The sequence below is a fragment of the Marmota flaviventris genome, chromosome 13 (genome assembly GCF_047511675.1).
Source record: "Marmota flaviventris isolate mMarFla1 chromosome 13, mMarFla1.hap1, whole genome shotgun sequence".
In the NCBI taxonomy this organism is placed as follows: Eukaryota; Metazoa; Chordata; class Mammalia; order Rodentia; family Sciuridae; genus Marmota; species Marmota flaviventris.
In genome coordinates, this window is record NC_092510.1 from 21,362,903 (window position 1) to 21,386,379 (window position 23,477).

Here is a 23,477-nt window from a genome sequence, read left to right on the forward strand (position 1 = left end):
GTGGCTAGGGCAGAGACAGAAAGTCATGAGCTGGCTCTTAAACCTTCTACCTGTAAGTGATATACTCAATTCTGCCTTGATTTCACTGACAACATAATTCACAATGCCAAGTCTGACATCAGAGGGACTGAGAAGTGTAATCCCCCTCTAAGGAGGTTCATCAAATATTCTTAAATAGACAGTCTGCTAGAAATGTTTTATTTTCCTTGGAGTTTATAATTCCTTCTTCTGTTGCTTAGCTTTCTCTATACCTATCAGCATTTCATCTCTATTTGTCCCACCAGAGTTGCAAATTTTGTTTATAAGGTTCAAACACATTAGGTAATACATCATTTCCATTTTTGTTTCTTGAAGGCATCCCCTTTAGCCCTCCATCCTCCAGTGTCTGGATAAATGGATGCTCTCCAGCCTGATACACAGTCATCATCTGGGATCCTCTCTTCAACAACTTCTCTCCTTTCCTGGAGTGCTTATTTGTCAGATCATGTTTTCTGTTTCCTGATTTGCACCCTTATTTGGGTGGAGTACCTCCCTCCAGTAGTTTCCTGAGATTTTAAAAAAAGTCTTGACATCTTTTCCTGCTCCCTCCTTTGGTTTTTATTTCATCTCTTTTTCCTCCTCCTCTCTCTTCTTTTTGTTATCTTAGGCTGGTGTTACATGTAAGGAGGTTTCTCCAATTTGTAGAGATCCTTGACTCTTTACCCACATTTGAGAACAAGGTGGTAAAAAAGTTGATTAGAGCCTCTCTTGGTATGAACAGTGCTTGTCAACTGTTGGTCTTCACTGTAAGCAGATGACAAGCCACATTCTTAAGATAGGACCCCAAACATCAATATTTAGAGGCCTCTTACCACAGACTAGCTGGTTTTCCATTGTTGTTCAGCTTTTTGTTACTATAACAAATACCTAAGATAATCAACTCATAGAGAAATTTTATTTTGGTTCACAGTTTTGGAGGTTCCAATCTGATTGAGTGGCCTCCTTACTTTGGGTCTGTGGTGTGGCAGCGCATCATTAGAGTACATGGTAGAGAAAACCCTCTTACCTTGTAGCCAGGAAGCAAAAGTCAGGAAAGTTCCACTATCCCCTACAATGGCAAGCTCCCAGAGACCTGAAGACCTCTTACTAGTACCCACCTCTTAAAAGTGCCACTGCCTCCCAAGAGCACCACCTGGGTAACTAAGCCTTTAACACATAGGCCTTTAGAGAACAATTATCCAAATGATAATATTCCCTAAGAAAAAGTTTCCAATCTCTTGTCAGGAACCCATTCTGGATTTCGGAATGAAGGTGGACAGGTTTGTCTCATAATTCAGTATGCACAATCTCACTTAATTCTGCTTTTCAGTGTAATAGGGCATTCTTATCCCTCAGCTCTGGTGTTTAGAGGAGCTCTGAGTCAACTTGTCCAGAAAAAAAACCACCATTCTTCTGCTGAGTTTGAGCAGCACGGAATGGAGCAGAGAATATGGAAGGGAGTCTCACCGCTCTTCAAAACCTTTATAACAATTATTTTCAGTCTCACTCTCCCTCTGCTTTCAAAGGTGGTATGGCAGCCCCAGTTTCAGAGCCTTTTCAGAGTTCAGTGCCATGAACTTCTGGTTGGCTGTGCCTCTTTCCAAAAGCTTAGGTATTAACTTTCTCAACTTTCATATGTCAGTTTTCACTTAGCTGTCTGTTTTCTACGTTCTTAAGGTTTGTTGACATCCTTCTTTAGCAGGGCTCTCTTTCCTTATTTGCTCCATCTTTATAGGTTTATATCTTTTTTTCCTTAACTGTCATTTAAAATTTTATCTTATTTACTATAGATATACATAATATTGGGGTTCATCTGATATTTTAATGAGGAGTAATTGGAGAAAAGTGTGTTTTTCTATTTTTAGAAAAAATAGGCTCTATTTTTAACTAGAAGTCTCCTTACCATTGGATTTTTTAAAAAATTTTGTAGTTGTAGATGGACAGCATGACTTTACTTTATTTGCTTTTTTTTTATGTGATGCCAAGGATTGAACCCAGTGCCTCAGATGGACTAGGCAAGTACTCTGCCACTGAGCTACAGACCCAGCCCATCATTGGATCTTAACATGGATATAATGAACATTTTCTAAGTAGGAAAAATCAAGTATAGTTATAAGTAATTCCTTAAGAATTAAATATAAGAACAATAGTAAATAACTAACCTAACTTTAACCTAATGCTTATGTATGCTACACAGTCCTTAAAATGCTTATATATATTTTATCTAGTACAAGTGTTATCCTCATAATAACTGAGTTGAGTGCTGTGATTCAATCCCTGGCAGCCCACTCCAGAGCCTTCATGCTATGTAACATGGTACATCATATTCAGTGTTACAGGTGACCTTATTTATTTTCAATTTGTCCAGTCTTAACCAACATCTATTTATTATTATCTTAAACTATAAACATCAGATTTTGGACATTTTCAGGGCATCAGTCCATGTGGCAAAGCATCACTGTGAAGTTATCTATTTGAAATAGAGTGATCTGTGACAAATTTTAAAGGACAATCATTCAGACTAGGAAATTTGGCATGCGTTGGGTTTATATCACAGACAGATGGGAATTTTCCTGTAAAGGAAAGCAGTTACCATCTGTAATTTGAGAGGTCAGAGAGAAGCAATTACAAATCTTACATTAGCAACCTAAAACTTATGAATACCTGTTTAAATGAAATATAATATCTGCAAAAGTTTATCATATTGAACCACTGATAACTTTCAACACCCTAATTGAAATAATTCAACTACTCACTGAAGAGTTTAGTACCAGGATCACTATCATTCTCTCCAAGACTAGTAAGTACTCTTGTGGCAATTCTTTTTTTTTTTTTTTAAAGAGAGAGAGAGAGAGAGAGAGAATTTTTTAATTTTTTTTTTTTTTAATTTTCGGCGGGCACAACATCTTTGTGGTGCTGAGGAACGAACCTGGGCCGCACGCATGCCAGGCGAGTGCGCTACCGCTTGAGCCACATCCCCAGCCCTCTTGTGGCAATTCTTTGTGAGATGTGTGTGTGTGTGGGGGGGGGGGTGTACGTGGCCATGTATTGCTTAATGATAGGGGTATGTTCTGAGAAATGCATCATTAGGTGGCTTAGCCATTGTGCAAATGTCATAAAGGATAATTCCACAAACTAAGACAGCTATGATATCTATAGGCAATATAATCTTATGGGACCACTGCCCCATGTGTGGTCCATTGTTGACCAACATGTTACCTGTGACTGTATATAAATGATACATAAAGCTATGAGGATGTTCAACTGAGATAATCAACGTATAAAGAAATCAACTGTTTTGCCTCACAGTTTTGGAGGTTCTAGTCCATGACTGGCACTACTGCTTTTGGACCTGTGGTCAGGCAGCACATCATGCTGGGGAACAAAACCCCAAATCATTCTACCTCATAGCTAGGAAGTAAAAGAGAATTTGAGCAGGGGGCTGGGGTTCCACTATTCCTTTCATGAGCACACTGCAATGACTTAAAGACTTCCTACTAGTGCATGCTTGGTACCAAGCCTTTATCACATGGGCCTTTAGGAGACACTGAAGATCCAAACCATAGCACTTAGTTACTAATTCTTTTGATCGTAACCTAAACCCAGATATTACTGATAACTACAGCCCTTCTTCTAATTTAAATTTCAAGCCTCCCACTCTCCAACTGGTCTCTAGGACCTAAAGTTCAACCTGATCAAAAACACCAATCTAGATATCCTACCATCTTTTCTCTGTAACCCATTTCCATCAATCTTCTTACCACACCTGAAATTACAATGCCTCTTTTGCTTTTACTGTCCACTACATTTGCCCTTCTCTCCCCATTACATTTCCCTGATCAAATCTCAGTCCTGGTTATGGTCTAGTAGTACCCTCACATGTGTAAATAAACATGGCTGAAGAGAAATGCATAACCAGTTCACTAGTCTCACTATAAATTTATGACCACTCACTGAAGGGAGCCCTTAGTAGTTCCTGGATACCTTAGTATGTTCCCTAATCAGTTCACTCTCCTATACTCATGGATTCCTATTTTACTTCTCTCCTCTCACATTTCTTTCTATTGAACTAAGTTAGCTAGAATGAACTAAACTACAACAAATGGACCTCAAAGTGTTATGGCTCCAACTCAATAGATATTTATGTATTTCTCACATAATTGAGTATTCCGGGTCAGTAGACAACTCTCCTTTCACTGGGCACCTTCTTGTGGTTCTGCCAACTTCAGGGGTTTGTAGTCATCTGCACAATCAAAGCAGAGGCACCAAGTCTAGGGTCCAGCTGGTGAAAGGAAAACACCTGGAGGCAAATGTAAAGGCTCAAAGTAAAGGCTCTGACCTGGCTCACATTCTACTGGCAATTACTTAATATCTAACCATACTAGCTAAAAGAGAGGCTAAGAAAAATAGTCTGTATTCACCAAGAAGGGGAAAATAAATTGTGATTAACAACCAGCCATCTGCCAAAATGACCTTGCTCCTTATCTCACTGAGAAAATAGAAGCAATTAAAAAAGAATTTCTCCCATCATCTAATCTAATCAGTAACTTCAATATAATCCACATATGTGGGTACTGGGGGAAACTGTGCCCCTAGAGATCCCTGATCAGAAAGTTGAAGTTTCCAGGCCTTCAATTAGAACAATTTGAAGACCATACCACCTAATCACAAAATGCACACATGCCTTCTTTTCTAACTGTAGTGGTTTTGGATATTGTTCATCAACACTCTTTCCTGCCCTTCTTTTTGTGAAACTCCAATTTACCCTGCTTTGATGGTTCTGCATTACCCTGGTTCTCCTCCCACTTCCTCTTTTCCCCTTCTCTGTTGGCTTCTCTCTTCTAGATCAGAGCTTTTCAAACTTTGATGTGGCACAAATCTCTTGGGGTTCTTGTTAAATTGAAGATGCAAATTGAGCAGATCTGAGTTGAGGCCTGAGATTCTGTTTCTAATGAACACCCTAATGATGCCAATGATGACGGGCTATTACTCAAACTTTGAGTAGCAATAGTCTAAGGAAGATTTTTGCCAAGAGTCTGCCCTTTTCTCTCAGTGATATCACTGCTAGGCCTATTACTTTCTAATCTATTCTCTAGTTTAATCTTTTTTCCCATATTGCAAAACCTTTATTTCTAACTTCATAGTATCTGTATCTATGTGGCTGCCTTGAAAACAGTTCAAACCCTTAAAATATCCAAATCTAAAGTGATTTGTCTTTTTCTCAAAAAGCAGCTCTTGCTCCTTTCTTTTCCAGTTGTACCTTTTCTTACAGTTATACCTTTTTCTGTCTCTTACAATTATCTGCAAACTCAAACCTCTGATTTCTCTTGCTACCTCCAGTTAATCAGTCTGCCTTCATCTCTCAACCATGCCCTTTTTTTTAAAAAAATTTTTATTGTTGGTTGTTCAAAACATTACATAGTTCTTGATATATCATATTTCACACTTTGATTCAAGTGGGTTATGAACTCCCACTTTTACCCCATATACAGATTGCAGAATCACATCAGTTACACATCCATTGATTTACATATTGCCATACTAGTGTCTGTTGTGTTCTGCTATCAACCATGCCCTTTTAAATCCAATAAATAAAACGCCTTCCTTTTCTTCCCCCCAACCTCTTAAACCATGAAAACTCAAAATACTGAATTAAATACAAATTTACCCACCACTTATCTGCAGCCCTGTTCTTTTTGTCACTTTTTTACATACCCCGAGTCTTTGCTCTTTTTGGAACACAACTTTCTTTGGCCTCCATAGATGTTCTCATGCTCATGCTGTAAACTCTTCTCCACCTCCTTCAAAGTCGATCCAAAATACCTCCTTCATGCTGCCTTTCCTTCCTGGTCCCCCAGATAGTGTATGAGTTCTTTGATCCTATGCAGTATTACTTGTTTTTTTTACATGACCCCTATCATAGTTTGTCTTTTATTATAACTTTTATTATCTTTGTTTTAGTCCTTGCTCTTAGAGGGCAAGAACATCTTTAGCTCCCCTCTGTACCCCCGCAGCATCTAAGGCTTGCCTGTGTGGGGGGAGGTGTTTAAATAATGTCATGCAGTGGAATCAGAATGGGAAGTGAGTACAGCTGGGTTCCAACCCTGTCATTTAGCTGTGAAGCTCTGGGTCTGTAATTGAGTTTGCTTGAAAATTAGACCACTACTACCTGAAGAATATCTAGGGAAACAACATGAAAGTGCTGTGTAACTCTACAGAAAAACGAGCAACGTTATTTGCCTTAGAGATGCAGTGTTGCTATTTGAATCTGGACTTGCAGCACCATTCCTACTTCACTAACAGGAGGTCATCCCGGAGGCACTGGTAACCAAAGCCACCAGATCCCACATCCTTTTTCCACCGGGGTCCCTAAAAGCCCTCCACAAGGCAGGTGATCCCGCGGGGCTGCGGGGGAGTGGGCTGGAGCCAATCCTCTAGGGAGGCCTTCCTCCTTCCACCCACTCTGTGGGAGCGCTTCTCTTCCCAGTGACCCCGAAGACCGCGGCGGCGCCGCCTACGTGAGACGTTTGGACCCTGCCCGGCCCCCGTAGCTCCCCTTCTCCAGCAGGTGGTTCTGGTCCTCTCCCCCAACTCGGGGCGCTCACGTCACTGGTGAACCTCTACCCAGCGTTAGCGCCGCGACCCACCGAGAAAATAAACAAACCCCAGCTCTAGGCGGCAGGCTCGCCAGGCCCCGCCCCCGGCCCGCGCTCTCACGCCGCCCCCACCACCCGGCTCCCCTCCCGCCCTCCGCTTGCTCGCTCGCTCGCTCACAGCCGCGCTCTCCCCGCCCCTCACCGCAGTCTGCAGCCGCGCTCACCGCCGCGGTCCGCCCAGCCGGCCCCGGCGCCCCGGGACCCGTTAGTGCCCGGCGTCCCGCCCGCCCGCGGGTCGACGCGCGACCCCTCCCAGGCACGAGTCCTCCCCCGCCCCTCCCGACACTTGACCCAGCCGGGTCCCAACGCCCAGTGCAGCTGCCTGGGAGCTGTGGCGGCGACTGGGAAGGAGGAGGGAGAGGAGGGCCGAGCCGGCGGCCGGGAGGCCCGGTGAGTACGCGGAGGCGGGCCCGTCTCGCGAGGGTCCTCTCCGGAGCCCCTGCGGCGGTTGTGCCGGCGTGACCGCTTTTCTTTCCCGCACCCGCGGTGGGGACTTGGCCTGGAGCGATGGGCCCCACTGCGTAGAGGCGCTGGGCAGAGGGCGCGGGAGGGCCGCTCCCCGGGAAGGGCCGCGGCCCGAAGCTTGACGCAGGGCTCGGGGGCGGCTGGAAGGAACCTGCGCCCGACCCCCAGGCCCCAACGCTGGGACAGTGGTTGCGCCTCCAGGAACCCCTGGGGACCGTCAAGTGACAGGTGCCACCGCCCCCTCCCCGTCGCCCGCAGCCACCCTCCCTCCTCGAGAGCCAAGCGCTCAGAAATTTCTGGAGCCACGACCTGACTCGTTGTTTTCTCCCTTTCAGGTTTTGGAGCCGCGTCTTTGCCCGAGTTAGGTCTCGCCTAGCCTGCCAGTTCTTTCTCTGTACTTTTCGAGTAAGTTTTGGAGCATCGGTTAACAGCCTATGGGTGAAATTGGCTTTCATTCATGAATGAGGTATAGTGAATTACTTTTTGAACATAGTGCTCCTCCTCCTTCCCGCCAGCTATTGAAAAGTAAACTAGCAGAATTTAATTTTTTTTCCGTTATTTTTTTGAAATTGCCGTCCAAAATTTTTGTGGATTTCAGCATTTAGGGTGTTGAAAATTAAGCAGTATGGGCTCAGGCTGTAGCTCAGTGATGGAGCGCTTTCTTTGCACGTGCGAGGCACTAGATTCGATCCTCAGCACCACATAAAAAAATAAATAAAGCTATTGTGTTTACCTACAAGTTAAAATATTTAAGAAAATATTGAACAGTAATGACAAAAATAGTGAATTACATTGAATGCCTTTATTCTTCATCCCCTTTTCCCATTCTTTAACCTCATTTTTCAATTGAAGAGGAGCTAATGCCTTCATTAGAAGGACTAGTGAAAATGACTTTCTTATACAAAAAAAGCTAGGGACGTTTTTCCTACAACATTTATTGCTTGTTTATTTAATCAATGTGCTGGTGATTGCAACCAGAATCATCAGTTTAAAAAATTTGGCTTGTAGCCATAAAAATATTTGAGAAACCTTATAGTAACTTAGAATACTGTATTAAAAATATAGGTGGCTGGGGTTGTGCCTCAGCTATAGAGCACTGGCCTAGCACATGCAAGGCCCCCTGGGTTTAATACTCAGCACCACATAATAAATAAATAAATAAAAGTATTGTGACCAACTACAACTAATTTATATACATGAGTATATATATTAAAATCTTTATAGAAATCTAACTTTTTTTCTCAACAATTTTGTACCAAGTTGGTAGTATCAAGTTCTGTTTAATGAGATATTCTTAATTTTCATAAATGGTCACAATAAACTTATCTGTAAGATTCCCATCCCATGGCTTCAACTCTACAGAGTAAGAACAAAAACCTAGAAATTGATGAAAAGAACATTGTGGGCAAATGAAAGTACATATATTTTATTCATGGGAGAATCCCTTGGGCCTTCACTCAGTACACCCTTGTACTTATTGCTAGATTTCTCAGTGCTCAGAAATTAGGAGCTCATGTTGGAAAGTGGAGGCCATACTTAACTATGAGGAAAAATGTGGAGTTTGAGGCATACTCTCAAGGGTTTACATTGTTTGCAGTAAGTGTGTTATGAACAGAGTTTTAGTATGCAATTGAGACTTGGATGTGAACCTTAGTTTTTAAGAACCCAAAGTGAAAGCTACTGTTTGTGTTAATTGAGGAATAGAACATGTAATAACATAGTTCACCAGGTGTTAAATCAATAATACTAAGCCTCATCTCATTTTGTGCTTTATTTACTTATTTATTGTTGCTAAGAATCAAACTTAGGGCCTGAATATGCTAGACAAGCACTCTGCCACTGAACTGCACCCCAAGCCTGTCAGTTTGTTTGTTTTTAAATTTAAGTTGCATTAAAAAAAAAAGGCCATACTAATTGGCATCTACATTATATCTCTTTTTTTGATCAGGCTAACTGGTTGATAGTGCTAGTAGAAGATGAGTGTCTTTCATCTTCTAAAGATTTTTCTGAAAAATAAGATAAGCTTTGAAATGCCTTAATTGTGATAACCTGGACTGGGAGATCTTTTGTGAGGTCATAGTCTACAGGGATGATGTCAAAATGGCATTGGTCCTCCAAACTTCTATAAAGCATGAGAAAACCAGCTATTTAGAAATCCTGCTGCTTGCAGTTTAGGGTGTTCATTTTTAGAAAACAGTTTACTTAAGTATGTGATGAGTCCTTATTCTTTTAACGCAATACTTTAATACCAAATATGCATCCTATACAAATATGTTTTCTAGACAAAATTAGTTGTGGTGATGATTAATTGGTAGAAAGGCATTTATCCTAATGAAACACTTTGAACTGCTAATAATCATTGTTAATTTACACTGGTATTATGTGAATAGAGGACGATCTGTAGTATGCTTTGCATACGTAATTGTTCTTAGGGAATATAAACTTGCAAAACCATTAAGTTCAACAAATTTATCATCTATGTGCTAGGTTCTGTGATATTTGTTAGGAATAGGAAGAAGAAACTCTTGTTCAGAATGTTGATATCAGGACCATAAGGAGGTAGGCACAATAGATAATTTTATAGGAGTCCAAATAAGTGTAGTGTATGGAAATAGTATAGAAGAGGGAATTATTAACTTGAAGGGCAGGTTAGACAGTGCTTCATAGAGATGTTAGCAACTGAGCAGATTTTGAGGAATGAATAGAAATATTTTTTGTTTGTTTTTGTGGCACTAGGGATTGAACTCAGGGCTATGAACATGTTAGGCAAAATTCTGTAACACTGAGCTTCTTCCCCAGCCCTAGAAACTTTTTAAGTGGAAGAGATGGGGGGCATTTAGGTAAAGAAAATAGTGTATAAACGGGAATAAGTAAACTTGAACTTAGGAAATTCTAAGTAGTTGGTTTTCCTGGAGTATCTATAAAAAAAAAGAAGCAGAATTGCTATAGAAAGCCCTAACATATGCCACAATATTTAGTAAGTCAAATAGTTTAGTAATTCAAATAGTTTTAGGATCCTGAGTACAAAATGGAGACTTAGTTATACTTTTGACATTATTGAAATCACGTTTGTAGAAATTAATAGTTTTTACTACTAATAATTAAATTATAGGCAATAATAAAATAATAAAAGATACATTTATATATGATGGATGCATATTTAAAATTATGAATTTATTTCTTTTGAGTTTTTACCTGAAACATTTCTGTTTTTAAAATTATTTGTGAATGTCTTGTCTTCCTTCAATTTCTTACATTAGCCTTGAAAAAAATTTTTATTTTTAGAGGAAAGATTTATTTTTTGGTTTTTGTTTTTGTAGTGCTGAGGATCAGACCCAAGGCTTTGTGTATATTAGGCAAGGACTCTGCAACTGAGCTGCATCCCCAGCCCTGAAATTAATTTTAAAATGAGACTCAAAGGGAACAAGGGGAAAATACAAAATAATCATTAGATATCTTGACCAAAAACCCTATTTTATAATATTTTTAGTAATATGTAAATATATGTTTAATATATATTAGGTATCATATTTGTAGACCAACATAGTGGCTTAGGGGAGATCTGCTAAAAATTTGCAATATATGTCCCATTAAGTAGGAGTATGTAAATAAGCATGTAAGTATCTGAATTTTTAGAAAATTTTTTTTTTTTAGTTGTACATGGACACTATACATTTATTTTATTTTATGTGGTGCTGATGATCGAACCCAGTGCCTCACACATGCTAGGCAAGTCCTATACCACTGAGCTACAACTCCAGCCCCTAAGTATCTGAATTTTAAAGACTTAGTGTGTTGAAAAGAGAAAGAAAATAGAGGAGGGATAAGAGCTGTATTTGAATCTATCCTAATATCTTTTAGATATAACTAGAGGTGGAGATGCAGTTTAAGATAGACTGAAGAATGTTAGCCCTAGTCAAGCCCTGAAATATGGTACCTTTAAAAAGCCTGATATCTTCATGATCCTTAGGTATTTAAAAAAATAACAAAAGAATCCCTAAATTATATGACAACTCTTTTTAAAATCTTAAAAATTTGCTAATGAAGATAATATTCTCTTAAAGTATGTAACATAATTAATCTTTTTTTTTTTTTTTTGGCGGGGGTACAGGGTACCAGGAATTGAACTCAGGAGCACTTGAGCACTGAGCCACATCCCCAGCCCTATTTTGTATTTTATTTAAAGACAAGGTCTCACTGAGTTGCTAAGCAACTTGCTTTTCCTGAGGCTGGTTTTGAACTCACAATCCTTGTGTCTCAGCCTCCTGAGCCACTGGGCATAATTTGTCTTTGACAGTTGATCTCTATCATTTGACTTTTGCATTACTAACATAAAGAACTGAAGGCATCTCATTGTCAATTCTGACCTATAGTTGCCCTTTCTAAGTTTTACACAAGGCAGGAAAATCAATATTGCATTTATTACACTATGCTTATCTTTTTCAGTTTGGATGTACATGATAATTTTCCCTTACAGAGATGAGAGTATTTTCTTTTTCTTTTTTTCTTTTTGTTTTGTTTTGTTTGTTTTTTTCTTACAGAAGTAATATGATCATTGTTGAACTTTTTGGAGAAATAGTGAAAACTATAGAAAGGAAAGGAAGCCTAATGAGTAAGCTCATGCATTTCTTTGTTCTTTTTGGTATGTGTATTGATAATACACTCATTTAGAAATGGGAATTTATTTGTATATTAAGTTATATTTATTTTATCTAAAATTTACCTTTCCCTCTCTACAACTTCTGAAGTTCTGATTAGGATGGCTTTTGACATTGTAGTTTTTTTCATGGCTTTGAGAGAGAAGATGAGTTGTCTATCTTTTAAACTAGAGCATGAAGCACAAGTTTGAGTCTTTCTAGTTATATCATTCCTATCCCTTTAACTGCAAATTTCCGCTTTTACATATTACCCTTTACCAGCTAATGTGTTTTTAATACTTGGGTTGTTGAGCCTGGTATATACTTCCCAGAAAAATAATTATGCCTTTCAAGTGTTTATCATTTGTTTTTTCCTCAGGTAACAGTTTTTATTCGAATGCCTTCTTTTTGCTTTGTTTTTCTTTTATTTCTTTTCACTCATTTGGGAAATATTTTATTTATATACTGTGTGCCATTGTTTAAGATTGTCCTGTGATTCTTGGATTTCAGGTAAATTGATATTTGTTTAAGTTTCAAAACCCTTTTGCAATAGAGTCATACATGCTTAGTTATATTTTTAAAATTTAAAAATCTTTTCCAGATTTCTAATGAGAATGCTGATTGCTTCTGTAAATATAAAATCTTAAATTTTAGTTTATTCATGAAATAAAATATACAGTTCATGATTTTAGACTTTTAAATTATGATTTCTTCTGAGTCTCCATTAAAGTTTTGAGTAGATAATAAAAACAAACTTTTGTTGCCTTAATAATTCAGTGATTTATAAGAGTTGAAATTGTTTTTAAAGAATCTAAAAGGTGTTTTATAAAAACCTAACTTGAAGTTTCTTGTGATAAAATGAGAAGATTTCAAGTTCAATTGGATTTTCTAATTTTAAAATAATGACAAACTAATGGTCAGAAAGTATATGCATTGAGCAGTCACCTTGCAACTAGATTTTATACTAAGAGATCATACGACTACTAAATGGGGAAGATATCAACATAGAGAATTAGGACCCAAGTTTGCTCACTAGGAGATTTTTGGCTCCCCTGTTCCTTCCTTCTATTCCTTGTAACCATGTCCTTGATGTTTGAGCACCTGGAACATAAACTCTCCAATAGGCCTGGCTACCATGAAGCAGCAGTGCATTCTGCAGTTACCTGATTAAGTAGATAGGGTTTGGAGCATTTCCCTTGTGACAATTAACACAACTGTAGAGCAAGAGCTACCTACTGGCAACTACCAGGTGAGGCTCTTTGCATCAGAAGGTGATTAGCGCAGAGGCTATGTCTTTCCAGGGTTTTCCTTGGCTGCCTGAAGGTCTGAAGAAAACTGAGAAGGAAACTCTGCCTTATATCACAGAAGGAAGATTTCTGTGAGCTTTGGATAAATGTCTTAGAGTAGACATTTATGAACATTTAACTCATGCAGAGCAACCCAAATACAAAATTCACAATTTTGATATAGTTTCTAGAATGAAAAAAAAAATTAAATCCTACTAAAACTAGGTTATACTGCAGTGACAACCTGAAAATCTGAGCATTTTGGCAGAAAACTTGCTTTCTTGCTCAAGCTACTTTCTTTCTCCATCACTGCTTAGTAAGGGTGCCTTTATTCATTGTAGTTTGACTCTATCACAAATCTGGCCATTGGTGACTCCATCTCAATATATGCTTTTACAATCACAGAAGCAGGGAAAAGGGAACACCGTGAACCACCAACTTAAAGCTTTTTAAAGCTTATATTTCGTTGGCCAAAGTAAGTCATGTGTTAATTCCTGCATTTAACAGGAAAGTGTTATATAATTCTGAATATTTGTAAGCACTAATAGAGCTGCCTCTTGCAATTTTTAGCCCTGTTAAAATTAAATCTAGTGGTAGTTGAACAGTTGGGTGGGCTTATTGTATGTACCTAGAGTGCTAAAAGCAACTAAAACTTTATGTAGGATAATTTTATAAGACATGTTGAAGTTGAAGCAGAATTATTTTTTTCACAGTGTTTTTGAGTCTCGAATTTCTTTTTAATTTTGTAATATTTTCTCCCTTGTAATAATTTATGAAGACCTTATCTCATACTTGTAGGAAAGGTTTAAGCCTTTCCTACAGATATGTCATAATATATCAGTGTGGTGTCATCTCTGTATATTGTGGTGTTTTCCTCTTGACTTACATATTTCTGGATACAGGAACAGTGTGGGTCTTTACATGGCATTAGAATAAAAATATTTGATTTAATGACTGCTATAGCACATCTTCAAATATCAGCTCTCAAGATTTTCTTTACTATATTGAAGAAAATTTAAAGATTTCCAAATATTTTTCTGGGTTCTTAAGATGAAAGATTTAATAATACATGCTTATTTTTGTTCTCTCCTGAAAACATACAAATTAGAGTGTGTGGTTAGCTTTCAAAATGGACATCAGTGATTCTTACCTCCTAATAGTCACCTCAGCATAATCCTCTCCCATACTGAACAGTAGACTAGTGACTTGTGAGTAATAAGAAATATATGTGTAACAAAGTGGAATGACAGCAGCTAGTTCAGATATGAACACTGTGACTCAAGCCAGATATGATACAAGTATAAGGAAAGCAAATAAATAAACACAAAAATCAAAATGGTAGTTATATTTGGATGGTGGCAGTAGTAGAATGCTATTAGGGAGAGGCATAGGGGTTGATTAACATTAAGTTGCTTGGTACTTTGAGCATTCATTTTTTAAAAGACTGAATACTTAAATTTTTGTATACCTATTTTAAAATAAAAACAAATTTTTGAGTTGCATAATCTAAGAAAGTCTGTGCTGGGACTGTACAGTGGAAGAGCATATGCTTGGCATGGGTTCAAATCCAAGCACCTCAAAAAAGTGGTGGGGTAGCTGGGGCTGGGTGGTGGGGGGGGGGAGGAGAGAAAGAAGGAAAAGGTAAGCTTCAGCAAATCAAGGTTCTGCTCCTGACTCTGCCACTAAGTTTTAGAATGATCTTAGGCAAGTCACTTAATCAGTGTAAATTGCATTTACTATATTTGCAAAACTAAGTAATTTGTCTTAGAAATTTACTAGTGGGCCTTTATTCCTTCCAAGTGTAAATAAAAGTTTCTTGAAATGCTAACAACACTAAATAAAACTACACCTACCTATGCTTGGATTAGTAGGGTGCACAGAGATTGGTGAACTGAAAGCTAATGTGAAAGCCGATTTTGAATTTTTGTTGTAGAGGAAATTGAAGCTCTTTATTTTGCTCTCAATTCTAAGCCATTGTCTCTTGAATCAAATGTTTTGAATTTAAGTATTTTCAACATATTATTGTTCTTTTTTATGCCTTTTTAAATTTACTTGAAAGTTGAGGGTAAACATGTAGCTGGACTAATGGTCTTTTTTGTGTACGGTAAAAAATTATATTTCTCCTTTTCCATTATAAACCATGTTGATTTAGAATGTTTTTCACTAAAGTGTATATATTACATCAATATTTAAATGGGATGAAAAATGATTTTTTAAAAATTCCTAGATGGAAAAATGGATACATATTACAATGGTTATCTGGGAAATATCAATATATCATTTTTCTTTTGTATAATTTTATATTATTTACTTAAGTTAAAAAGTGTGTGGACTGGGGTTATAGCTCAGTGGCAGAGCACTTGCCTCGCACTTATGAGGTACTGGGTTCAATTCTCAGCACCACATTAAAAAAAATAAATAAAATAAAGATATTTTTTAAAAAGTATGTTATTGCCAGTGGGACTGTGGGTTTAAATCCAAATATTATTAAATATGACATCAGGAAAAGTGTGTGTACATATGTATATTTTATGCTTTTCTCTTCCTACAGGAATTATTCTTGACAGAAGTATTTTAAGAGAAAAATCTATATCATGGCCTCAGCAGTACTTAGTTCTGTTCCCACTACTGCCTCTCGTTTTGCACTGTTACAAGTGGATAGTGGCAGTGGTTCTGATTCTGAGCCTGGAAAAGGCAAAGGTCGGAATACTGGAAAGTCTCAAACTTTGGGAAGCAAATCAACTACAAATGAGAAAAAGAGAGAGAAAAGAAGAAAAAAGAAAGAACAGCAACAGAATGAAGCAAATGAGGTAACAATTGTACTTGTATTCTCTGCTTTCCTTAGAGACAGCATCATAAGGGCAGATACTGTCTCGTTTACCTGGGTATTCATAGTACCTGATCCATGGGTACTCAATAAATATTACTTGAATTGATGGATGTAAATTTATGAGTACTTGAAGTCAAATGTAGTGAACATTTTTTAAATGCCTTTTTTTCCTGTCCCTAGAATCTTGCATATGCAATTCAAAAGGCCATTTATTTAAATTTTAAATTTGTATTTTGAACTGTATTGTTTTGCATTTTCAAAGCATGATCATTTTACTGTTTTCTACCCAGTATACTTCTCTTCAGTAAAGAGGAATCATTAAAACTGAGATAATATAGAATAAATCTATTTTCACTTAGTCATTTTATCTGCAACTACCAACATTTGAAATTATGGCAAATTTAATACTTTACAAAGATTATTAAAAAAACACAGATAATGAATGGGAGTGTAGTTTAGTGGTACAGAGCTTGCCTAGCACGTGCTAGGCCCTGGGTTCAATCCCCAGCACTGTAAGAAAAATTAAAAAGTAAAACACCTTAAATTAGTCAGTCGTGCTGACCCATTATGGTCCCAGATGCTCAGGAGTCTGAGGCAGGAAGATCACTTGAACTCAGGAATTCAAGGCCAGCTTGGGCAAGACTGTCTCAAAAAATTAAATTAAAAAATTTTTAATTAAACACACAAATTATTTTTGTTGTGTGAGTTACCACAATGAGTAGAGAAGTAAAATATCTTTTTAAATTAAAAAAATCATTAATCAGGATATAAGATATTTTGTGTTTGTTTTATAGCTCAGGAATCTTGCTTTTAAGAAAATTCCTCAGAAATCCTCCCATGCCATTTGTAACACACAACATGAGCTTTCACTGTCAAACCCAGTACAGAAGGATTCACGTGAAGAAAATTGGCAAGAATGGAGACAAAGAGATGAACAGGTACAGCTAAGTAAATAATTTTGCTCTATTTTTCAGTGATTTGGAGAATTTTTAAGATGGCAGTGCCTTTGAATCTTTATCACCAGTGTTCTAAGAAGCAGCTTTGTATTAGATTAATTCACATGTGTTTGCTACTTTTAATAGATTTTTAAAAATCTACTAGAAAAGCAGATTGATCCATTTGTTACTTATGTTAGTTTTGGCACTTCAAAGCAGTACTATCAGGTGGGTTTTTTTGTTTGTTTGTTTGTTTTTTTAATTGTTTTGGGACATTTTTGGTGCTAGGGATCAAACCCAGGACCTTGAGCAGGCTAAAACTCTACCTCTAGCTACATCCCTAGCACTGTGTATATGTTTTTTTGTTGTTGTTGTTGTTTTTAACTCATCTGATTTTTAATGAAGGAGAGAGGGGAGGTAGAGGAACAAGATTTAATTATTTTAAATTTAAAAAGTCATATTTGAAGAGCCAGAGATCTATTGCTAAAAATACCTAGTAACAGCTTTGTGTGATAAGAAGGATTTTGAGGGGAACTTCCTTTTTAACCTTGATATAAAATTGTTGATGACATTTGTTCCTTTGACCTATTTACACGACATTTTGTTCTTCTGTATTTTTATTAAATATCACTAATAGCAACCACATAAAGTAATTTATTAAGACCAATAATTTTTTTGTCATGTGCAGGAAAATAACAGACTAAGCCTGGAATGTACTCTAGGAGATGCTATATGTGTAGGAAATGAAAGGTTTGTTTATTTGCTTATCTGTTGTTTGATCAATAGGGAATAGATATTGTTCTAGCAGATGTTTGGTCTGTTAGAGTGGCTGTTCCTATCTTTGGATATTAGTTCTAAAAGAAGTAGACAGTTCTGTAGTAAGCTTTCAACATAAGCTATGTTAATTATATCATTTTATTTAAGATTTTGAATTGCTTTAGGCTCATCATTATAAGAGTTAGTTATTACTCTAGAGCCATGCAGTAATGCTGTTGACTTCTTCAGACACTGATAAACTGGATAAACCATCTTGTACTCACTGGTATTATCTGTTGTAGTTATCTGTTGTATTTACAACAGATATTAAAAGTCATTGTACTTTTAATAGGAATTATTTCTAGGGGTTGGTTTCTTTTTTTTCCTCTTATACCACATTCATTGTGACTAATTCTTATTTAAAGTGTTAATGTTGTAATAAGCTACTTTTTTATACAGTAGTAGAATCTATCAGTGTCTTCACCAGAGAGAAATTCTCCTAATGGCCTAAAGATTACTAGAAAACTCATGAAGGAAAGCTCAAAATTCCAGAATTAATCCCATGTAATATGGGAACTTGAGTACAGATATCTGAAAACATTTCTTCTCCTTCCTCTATCTCAATGATCTGGTAATTCTAAAAAGTAATTAAATTGATTTGACTCTGACTCTATGTAAGGATGGCATGCAAGGCCCAGGAATTTCTTCTGGGTATACTATTTATGGGTTATGTAGGAAGACCTGGTACCTTATTTAGAAGTCTCACTTGGAGGAAAATAATCAGGGTCATAGAACTTGGGTAATTACTGACAGGTGAACAAGAGATAGAGCAGGCCTGGAACCAATAGACAGTATACCACTTGGAATCCATTTTACTGTGAGGAGTCATAGATTTCAAAAGTAGCTACATTTGGAGGAATCAGGAAGTACCTGTACTAGGCAAAAAGTATATAGTATGTGGGGTGTGTTCTTCCTGACACAGTAGGAAAACAGCACTATAAGAAATTTCAAGTATAGAGAGCTGAATCTAACAAAAAGCTTTGCCTGATTTTTTTTATGTGGTAGCTTATTTCAAATACAAAAGGGAAATTATTCCAAAACAAAATCTATTCCTAAATCACTATATTGGTAATAACTAAGCCTCTGCATAAAATCTGAATGAGGAATTAAGGAGCAACCAGTACTAGTCAGTAAAGAAGCATCCATTCTACCTTAATAACAATATTGGATCTTGGTTAATCTCATGTTGGCTAAAGAAAAGTTTCTTCCACAAAATAGGAAAAGAACATTGTACTTAGCATCCAGAGGGAAAACATACTCTGGAAAAGAGTTTCTGTAGGGAACAGAAATTAATTTTAATAACAATCAATGGACTAGCACATTTTATAAAAACCAAGGGGATGGTTATATAACAAGGTGAGATAAGATAATGGACTGAAATGAAAGAGTTGATGAGAAACAGGAGTTGAAAGGGAGATTGGTGAATTTAAAAATTTAAGAAATAAGTAATGTAAGATTTTAAAAACTTCATTAGAAGAACTAAAAAACAGAATATACCCAGAAGAAAATTGAGAGTAGTATGAAAGAAAATTTATGATAAATTTTGCTAATTAAAATTGACATGATACACTGAAATAAAATCAGAGGAACAGTTAGTGTTCCTAAAACCAATAGAATGAAGAAAGGCATTAAAGATAATGTTGACAAAAATTTCTTCTTTTTTAAATTGTAGATAGACATGATACCTTTATTTATTTATTTTTATGTGGTGCTAAGGATCAAACCCAGTGCCTTACACATGCCAGACAAGCGCACTACCACTGAGCCACAACCCCAGCCCAACAAATATTTCTTTAAGCTTGATTTAAATCTAAGCTTGAAAAAAACTAAAGCCAACTTTAAGTCTTTTAAAGTTTTTTTAAATTTTAAGAATGAAAAATAAGAAAATACTACTATAAATAATATGCACTGAAGAAAACAGTTTGCCTACAATGAAAAATCAGACTTAATATTTTATTTTATTTAAATTTTTTTTTTAACTGTAGATGAACACAGTGCCTTTATTTATCCATTTTTATGTGGTGCTGAGTATTGAACCAATAATTTTTATTGAACCCAGTGCTAGGCAAATGCTCTACCGCTGAGCAACAGCCCCAGCCCCTTATTTTATTTTTAATTTGTTCTGTTTAGTTATATGTAACAGTAGAATGTATTTTGATACTGTACATACAAGAAGTATAACTTCCCATTTTTGTGGTTGTACATGATGTAGAATTACACTGGTTGTGTATTCATACATGAACATATGAAAGTTATATCTAATTCATCGTACTATTTTTCCTAATCCCATCCCCCTTCCATCCCCTTCATTCCCCTTTTTTTTTTTTTTAATATTTAATCTTTAGGTTTTTTTTTTTTTGGTGGACACAATATTTTTACATTTTTTATGTGGTGCTGAGAATCGAACCCAGTGCCTCACGCATGGTAGGCGAGCGTGCTACCACTTGAGCCATATCCCCAGCCCTCATTCTTCTTTGTTTAATCCAGTGAACTTCTATTCTTCCCTTCCCCCACTTTTTGGGAGTTAGCATCCAAATATCAGAACATTTAGCTTTTGTTTTTAGGGGATTGGCTTATATCACTTAGCATGATATTCTTCAGTTCCATCCACTTACCAGCAAATGCCATAATTCCATTCTTCTTTGTGACTGAGTAATATTCCATTGTGTATATATGCCACATTTTCTTTATCCGTTCATCTACTGAATGGCACCTACATTGGTTCCATAGCTTAGCTGTTGTGAATTGAGCTTCTATAAACATTGACATGGCTATGTCACTGTAGTATGCTGATTTTAAGTCCTTAATTAAAAACTGAGGAGTAGGATAACTGGGTCAAATGGTGGTTCCAATCCAGGTTTTCTGAGGAATCTCCATACTGTTGAGTGGTTGCACAAATTTGCAGTTCTACTAGCAATGTATGAGTGTACCTTTTTTCCCACATTCTTGCCAATATTTATTGTTACTTGTATTCTGTGTGTGTGAGAGAGAGAGAGAGAGAGAGTGTGTGTGTGTGTGTGTGTGTGTGTGTTGCTGGGGATTGAACTCAGGACCTTGTGCATGTGAGTCGAGCACTCTACCAACTGAGTTATATCCCCATCTTGTTACTTGTGTTCTTGATAATTCTGACTGGAGTGAGATGAAATCTCAGTGTGGTTTTAATTTGCATTTCTCTAATTGCTAGGGATGTTGAACATTTTTTCATATATTTGTTGACCATTTGTATTTTTTATTCTGTGAAGTGCGTTTTCAGTTCCTTTGTCCATGTATTGATAGGGTTTTTGTGTGTGTGTGTTAAGGTTTTTGTTTAAAAAAATTTTTTTTTTAGTTGTAGATGGACACAATATTTTTATTTGATTAATTGATTAATTTTTTTTTTTTTTTAATGTGGTGCTGAGGATTGAACCCAGTGCCTCACACATGCTAGACAAGTGCTGTACCACAGAGCTACAACCCCAGCCCCTGGTGTTAAGCTTTTTGAGCAGCTCTGTGGTGCAGGTAGCAAAGATTTTTCTCCCATTCTTTAGGCTCTCTCTTCACATTGTTGTTTCTTTTGCTGTAAAGAAGCATTGTAGTTTGATACCATTCCATTTATTGATTCTTCATTTTACTTCTTGCACTTTAGGAGTCTTGTTGAGGTATTCGGTTCCTAAGCTGACGATGGAGAGTTGGGCCTACTTTTTCTTCTAGTAGGCACAGGTCTCTTGTCTAATGCCTAAGTCCTTGACCACTTTGAGTTGAGTTTTGTGCAGGGTGAGTGATAGGGGTTTAATTGTGTTTTGCTACATATGGATTTCCAATTTTTTCAGCGTCATTTATTAAAGAGTTCTTTTCTCCAATGTATGTTTATAGTGCCTTTGTCTAGTATGAGATAACTATGTTTATGTGGGTTTGTCTCTGTGTGTTCTATTCTGTACCACTGGTCTTCATGTCTGTTTTGGTGCCAATACCATGCCATTTTTGTTAGAATATCTCTGTAGTATAATTTCAGGTCTGGTATTGTGATGCTTCCTGCATCACTTTTCTCACTAAGGATTGCTTTGACTATTGTGGGCTTCTTTATTTTTCCAAATGAATTTCATGATTGCTTTTTCTAGTTCCATGAAGAACATCACTGATCTTTTAATAGGAATTGCATTAAATCTGTAAAGTGCCTTTGGTAGTATGGTCATTGACAATATTTATTCTGCCTTACCAAAAATATGGGAGATCTTTTATTCTTCTAAGGTAGGAAGGGAGTTCTAATATACTAAGTACTGCTTTTATGCCAGGCAGATACTATGCTAGGTACTCCATGTGTATTGCAACTTTAAATCCTTAGAAATACACTGTAAGGATAATATTCAATTTCCTCTTTATATGTGAGGAAAATGGAATCCACAGAAGTTCTATAACTTGTCCAAAGTCATAGCTAGCATGGATAGAGTAGGAATTTAAATTTTGCATCTCTGAGATCTCCCATAATTTAATTTTTTCCACATCTCTCTCATTTAAAATTCACTTTTTATCAGAATGGCTGATTACAGTGACTTTTTTTAAAAAAAAAAACAACTTAAGTTTAAATCAGTATTGTTTACTTTTATACTGAGTATACAGTTTAGTGGTAGAGTATACACAGGCTGTGGGTTTTGTCTGTAGCACTAGGAAAACAAAGTAAATTTAAGCTCTCAATTGCTTCAATTATAATCAAATGCTGGGGAGAGCCATGTTTTTTAATTTAAAATTTCCATTTTATTCAGTTTTTATCATTCGTTTAGAATCATCTACATTAATATTGAAATTCTGTGAGTTAATGTGAAAAATAGTAATGATATTTTATAAGACTTCTATCTTTTAATACGTTCTCCTGCCTACTAACTTATTTTAGTTAGTAGTATTAGTCAGAATGTAAGACATATTGGAATATAATCATAAATACCCTTTCCATAATTAAATGTCAGAAATATGGATTAAAAGTTTAGCGGCAGATGGAACCACTACTTGTTTTCTTGTCCATATTGTCATGTTATGATTCTTTTACTAACAGAATATAATACTATCATCTCTTTATTGTGAAACTTTTTTTTTTTAGCTGACATCTGAAATGTTTGAAGCAGATCTTGAGAAGGCATTGTTGCTAAGTAAATTAGAATATGAAGAGCACAAAAAGGTATTTGTTTACTTATTGATTGAGATATTTAAAAAGTTTTAAGTAGTTGAAGGCTAGGACTGTCCTTCTGAATTTTACATAAAAGTTCTGTGTTGGGGATATAACTCAGTGATAGAGTGCTTGCTTAGCACATATGAGGCCCTAGCACATGTGAAGCCCTGGGTTTAATGCCCAGAATTGCAAAAAAAAAAAAAAAAAAATAGATTGATTGTCCTGAATATTCATCATTGCAAAAATATTATTAATTTTAATAATAGAATTCTTCTTCAGGTTTTGAGAGAATGTAAACATGTTGACTAAGTTTCCTCTAATGATATAGAATGCTTAAGAGTTCTTCCAACCAAGGTGAAGGGAAGAAAGGGAATGAAATTCACAACAGATAATTTATTTTAGTTTTAAATGAACATAGACTATAGGTACATTTAGGGAGCCCCTTGGGGTTGTAGCTTAGTGACAGAGATTCAATCCCCAGCTCCACTATCCCCTAAAAAAATATTTTAAAAGTTTAAGTAGATGAAAGAACTACAGTACTCTAGTCATCCATTAAGAGACTTTGCCAGAGATACACTACTGTTAACTAAAGTAAATGGGACATCATTCTGACATATTGGCTTTGTAAACTCAGCATTTATCACTGAGGTTTATTTATTAAATTGTACGCTGAAATGCATCTTATACCTTATGA

The 23,477-nt window shown here is 36.5% G+C and overlaps 1 protein-coding gene across 7 annotated transcripts in view; it reads left to right on the forward strand.

Moving 5' to 3' along the window:
- Nucleotides 1-6,625: 6,625 nt before the first annotated feature.
- Gkap1 (G kinase anchoring protein 1) overlaps nucleotides 6,626-23,477 on the forward strand; it is a 53,799-nt gene continuing 36,947 nt past the window's right edge. For 2 of the 7 annotated variants that reach the window (XM_027955611.2, XM_027955616.2), the window contains exons 1-5: nucleotides 6,627-7,064; nucleotides 7,475-7,605; nucleotides 15,614-15,872; nucleotides 16,687-16,830; nucleotides 22,715-22,792. In XM_027955611.2, coding sequence (XP_027811412.1) covers nucleotides 15,657-15,872; nucleotides 16,687-16,830; nucleotides 22,715-22,792 — 438 coding nt within the window. In that variant the 5' untranslated portion in view covers nucleotides 6,627-7,064; nucleotides 7,475-7,605; nucleotides 15,614-15,656. The other 5 variants (XM_071600535.1, XM_071600536.1, XM_071600534.1 and 2 more) reach the window with 5 other exon arrangements.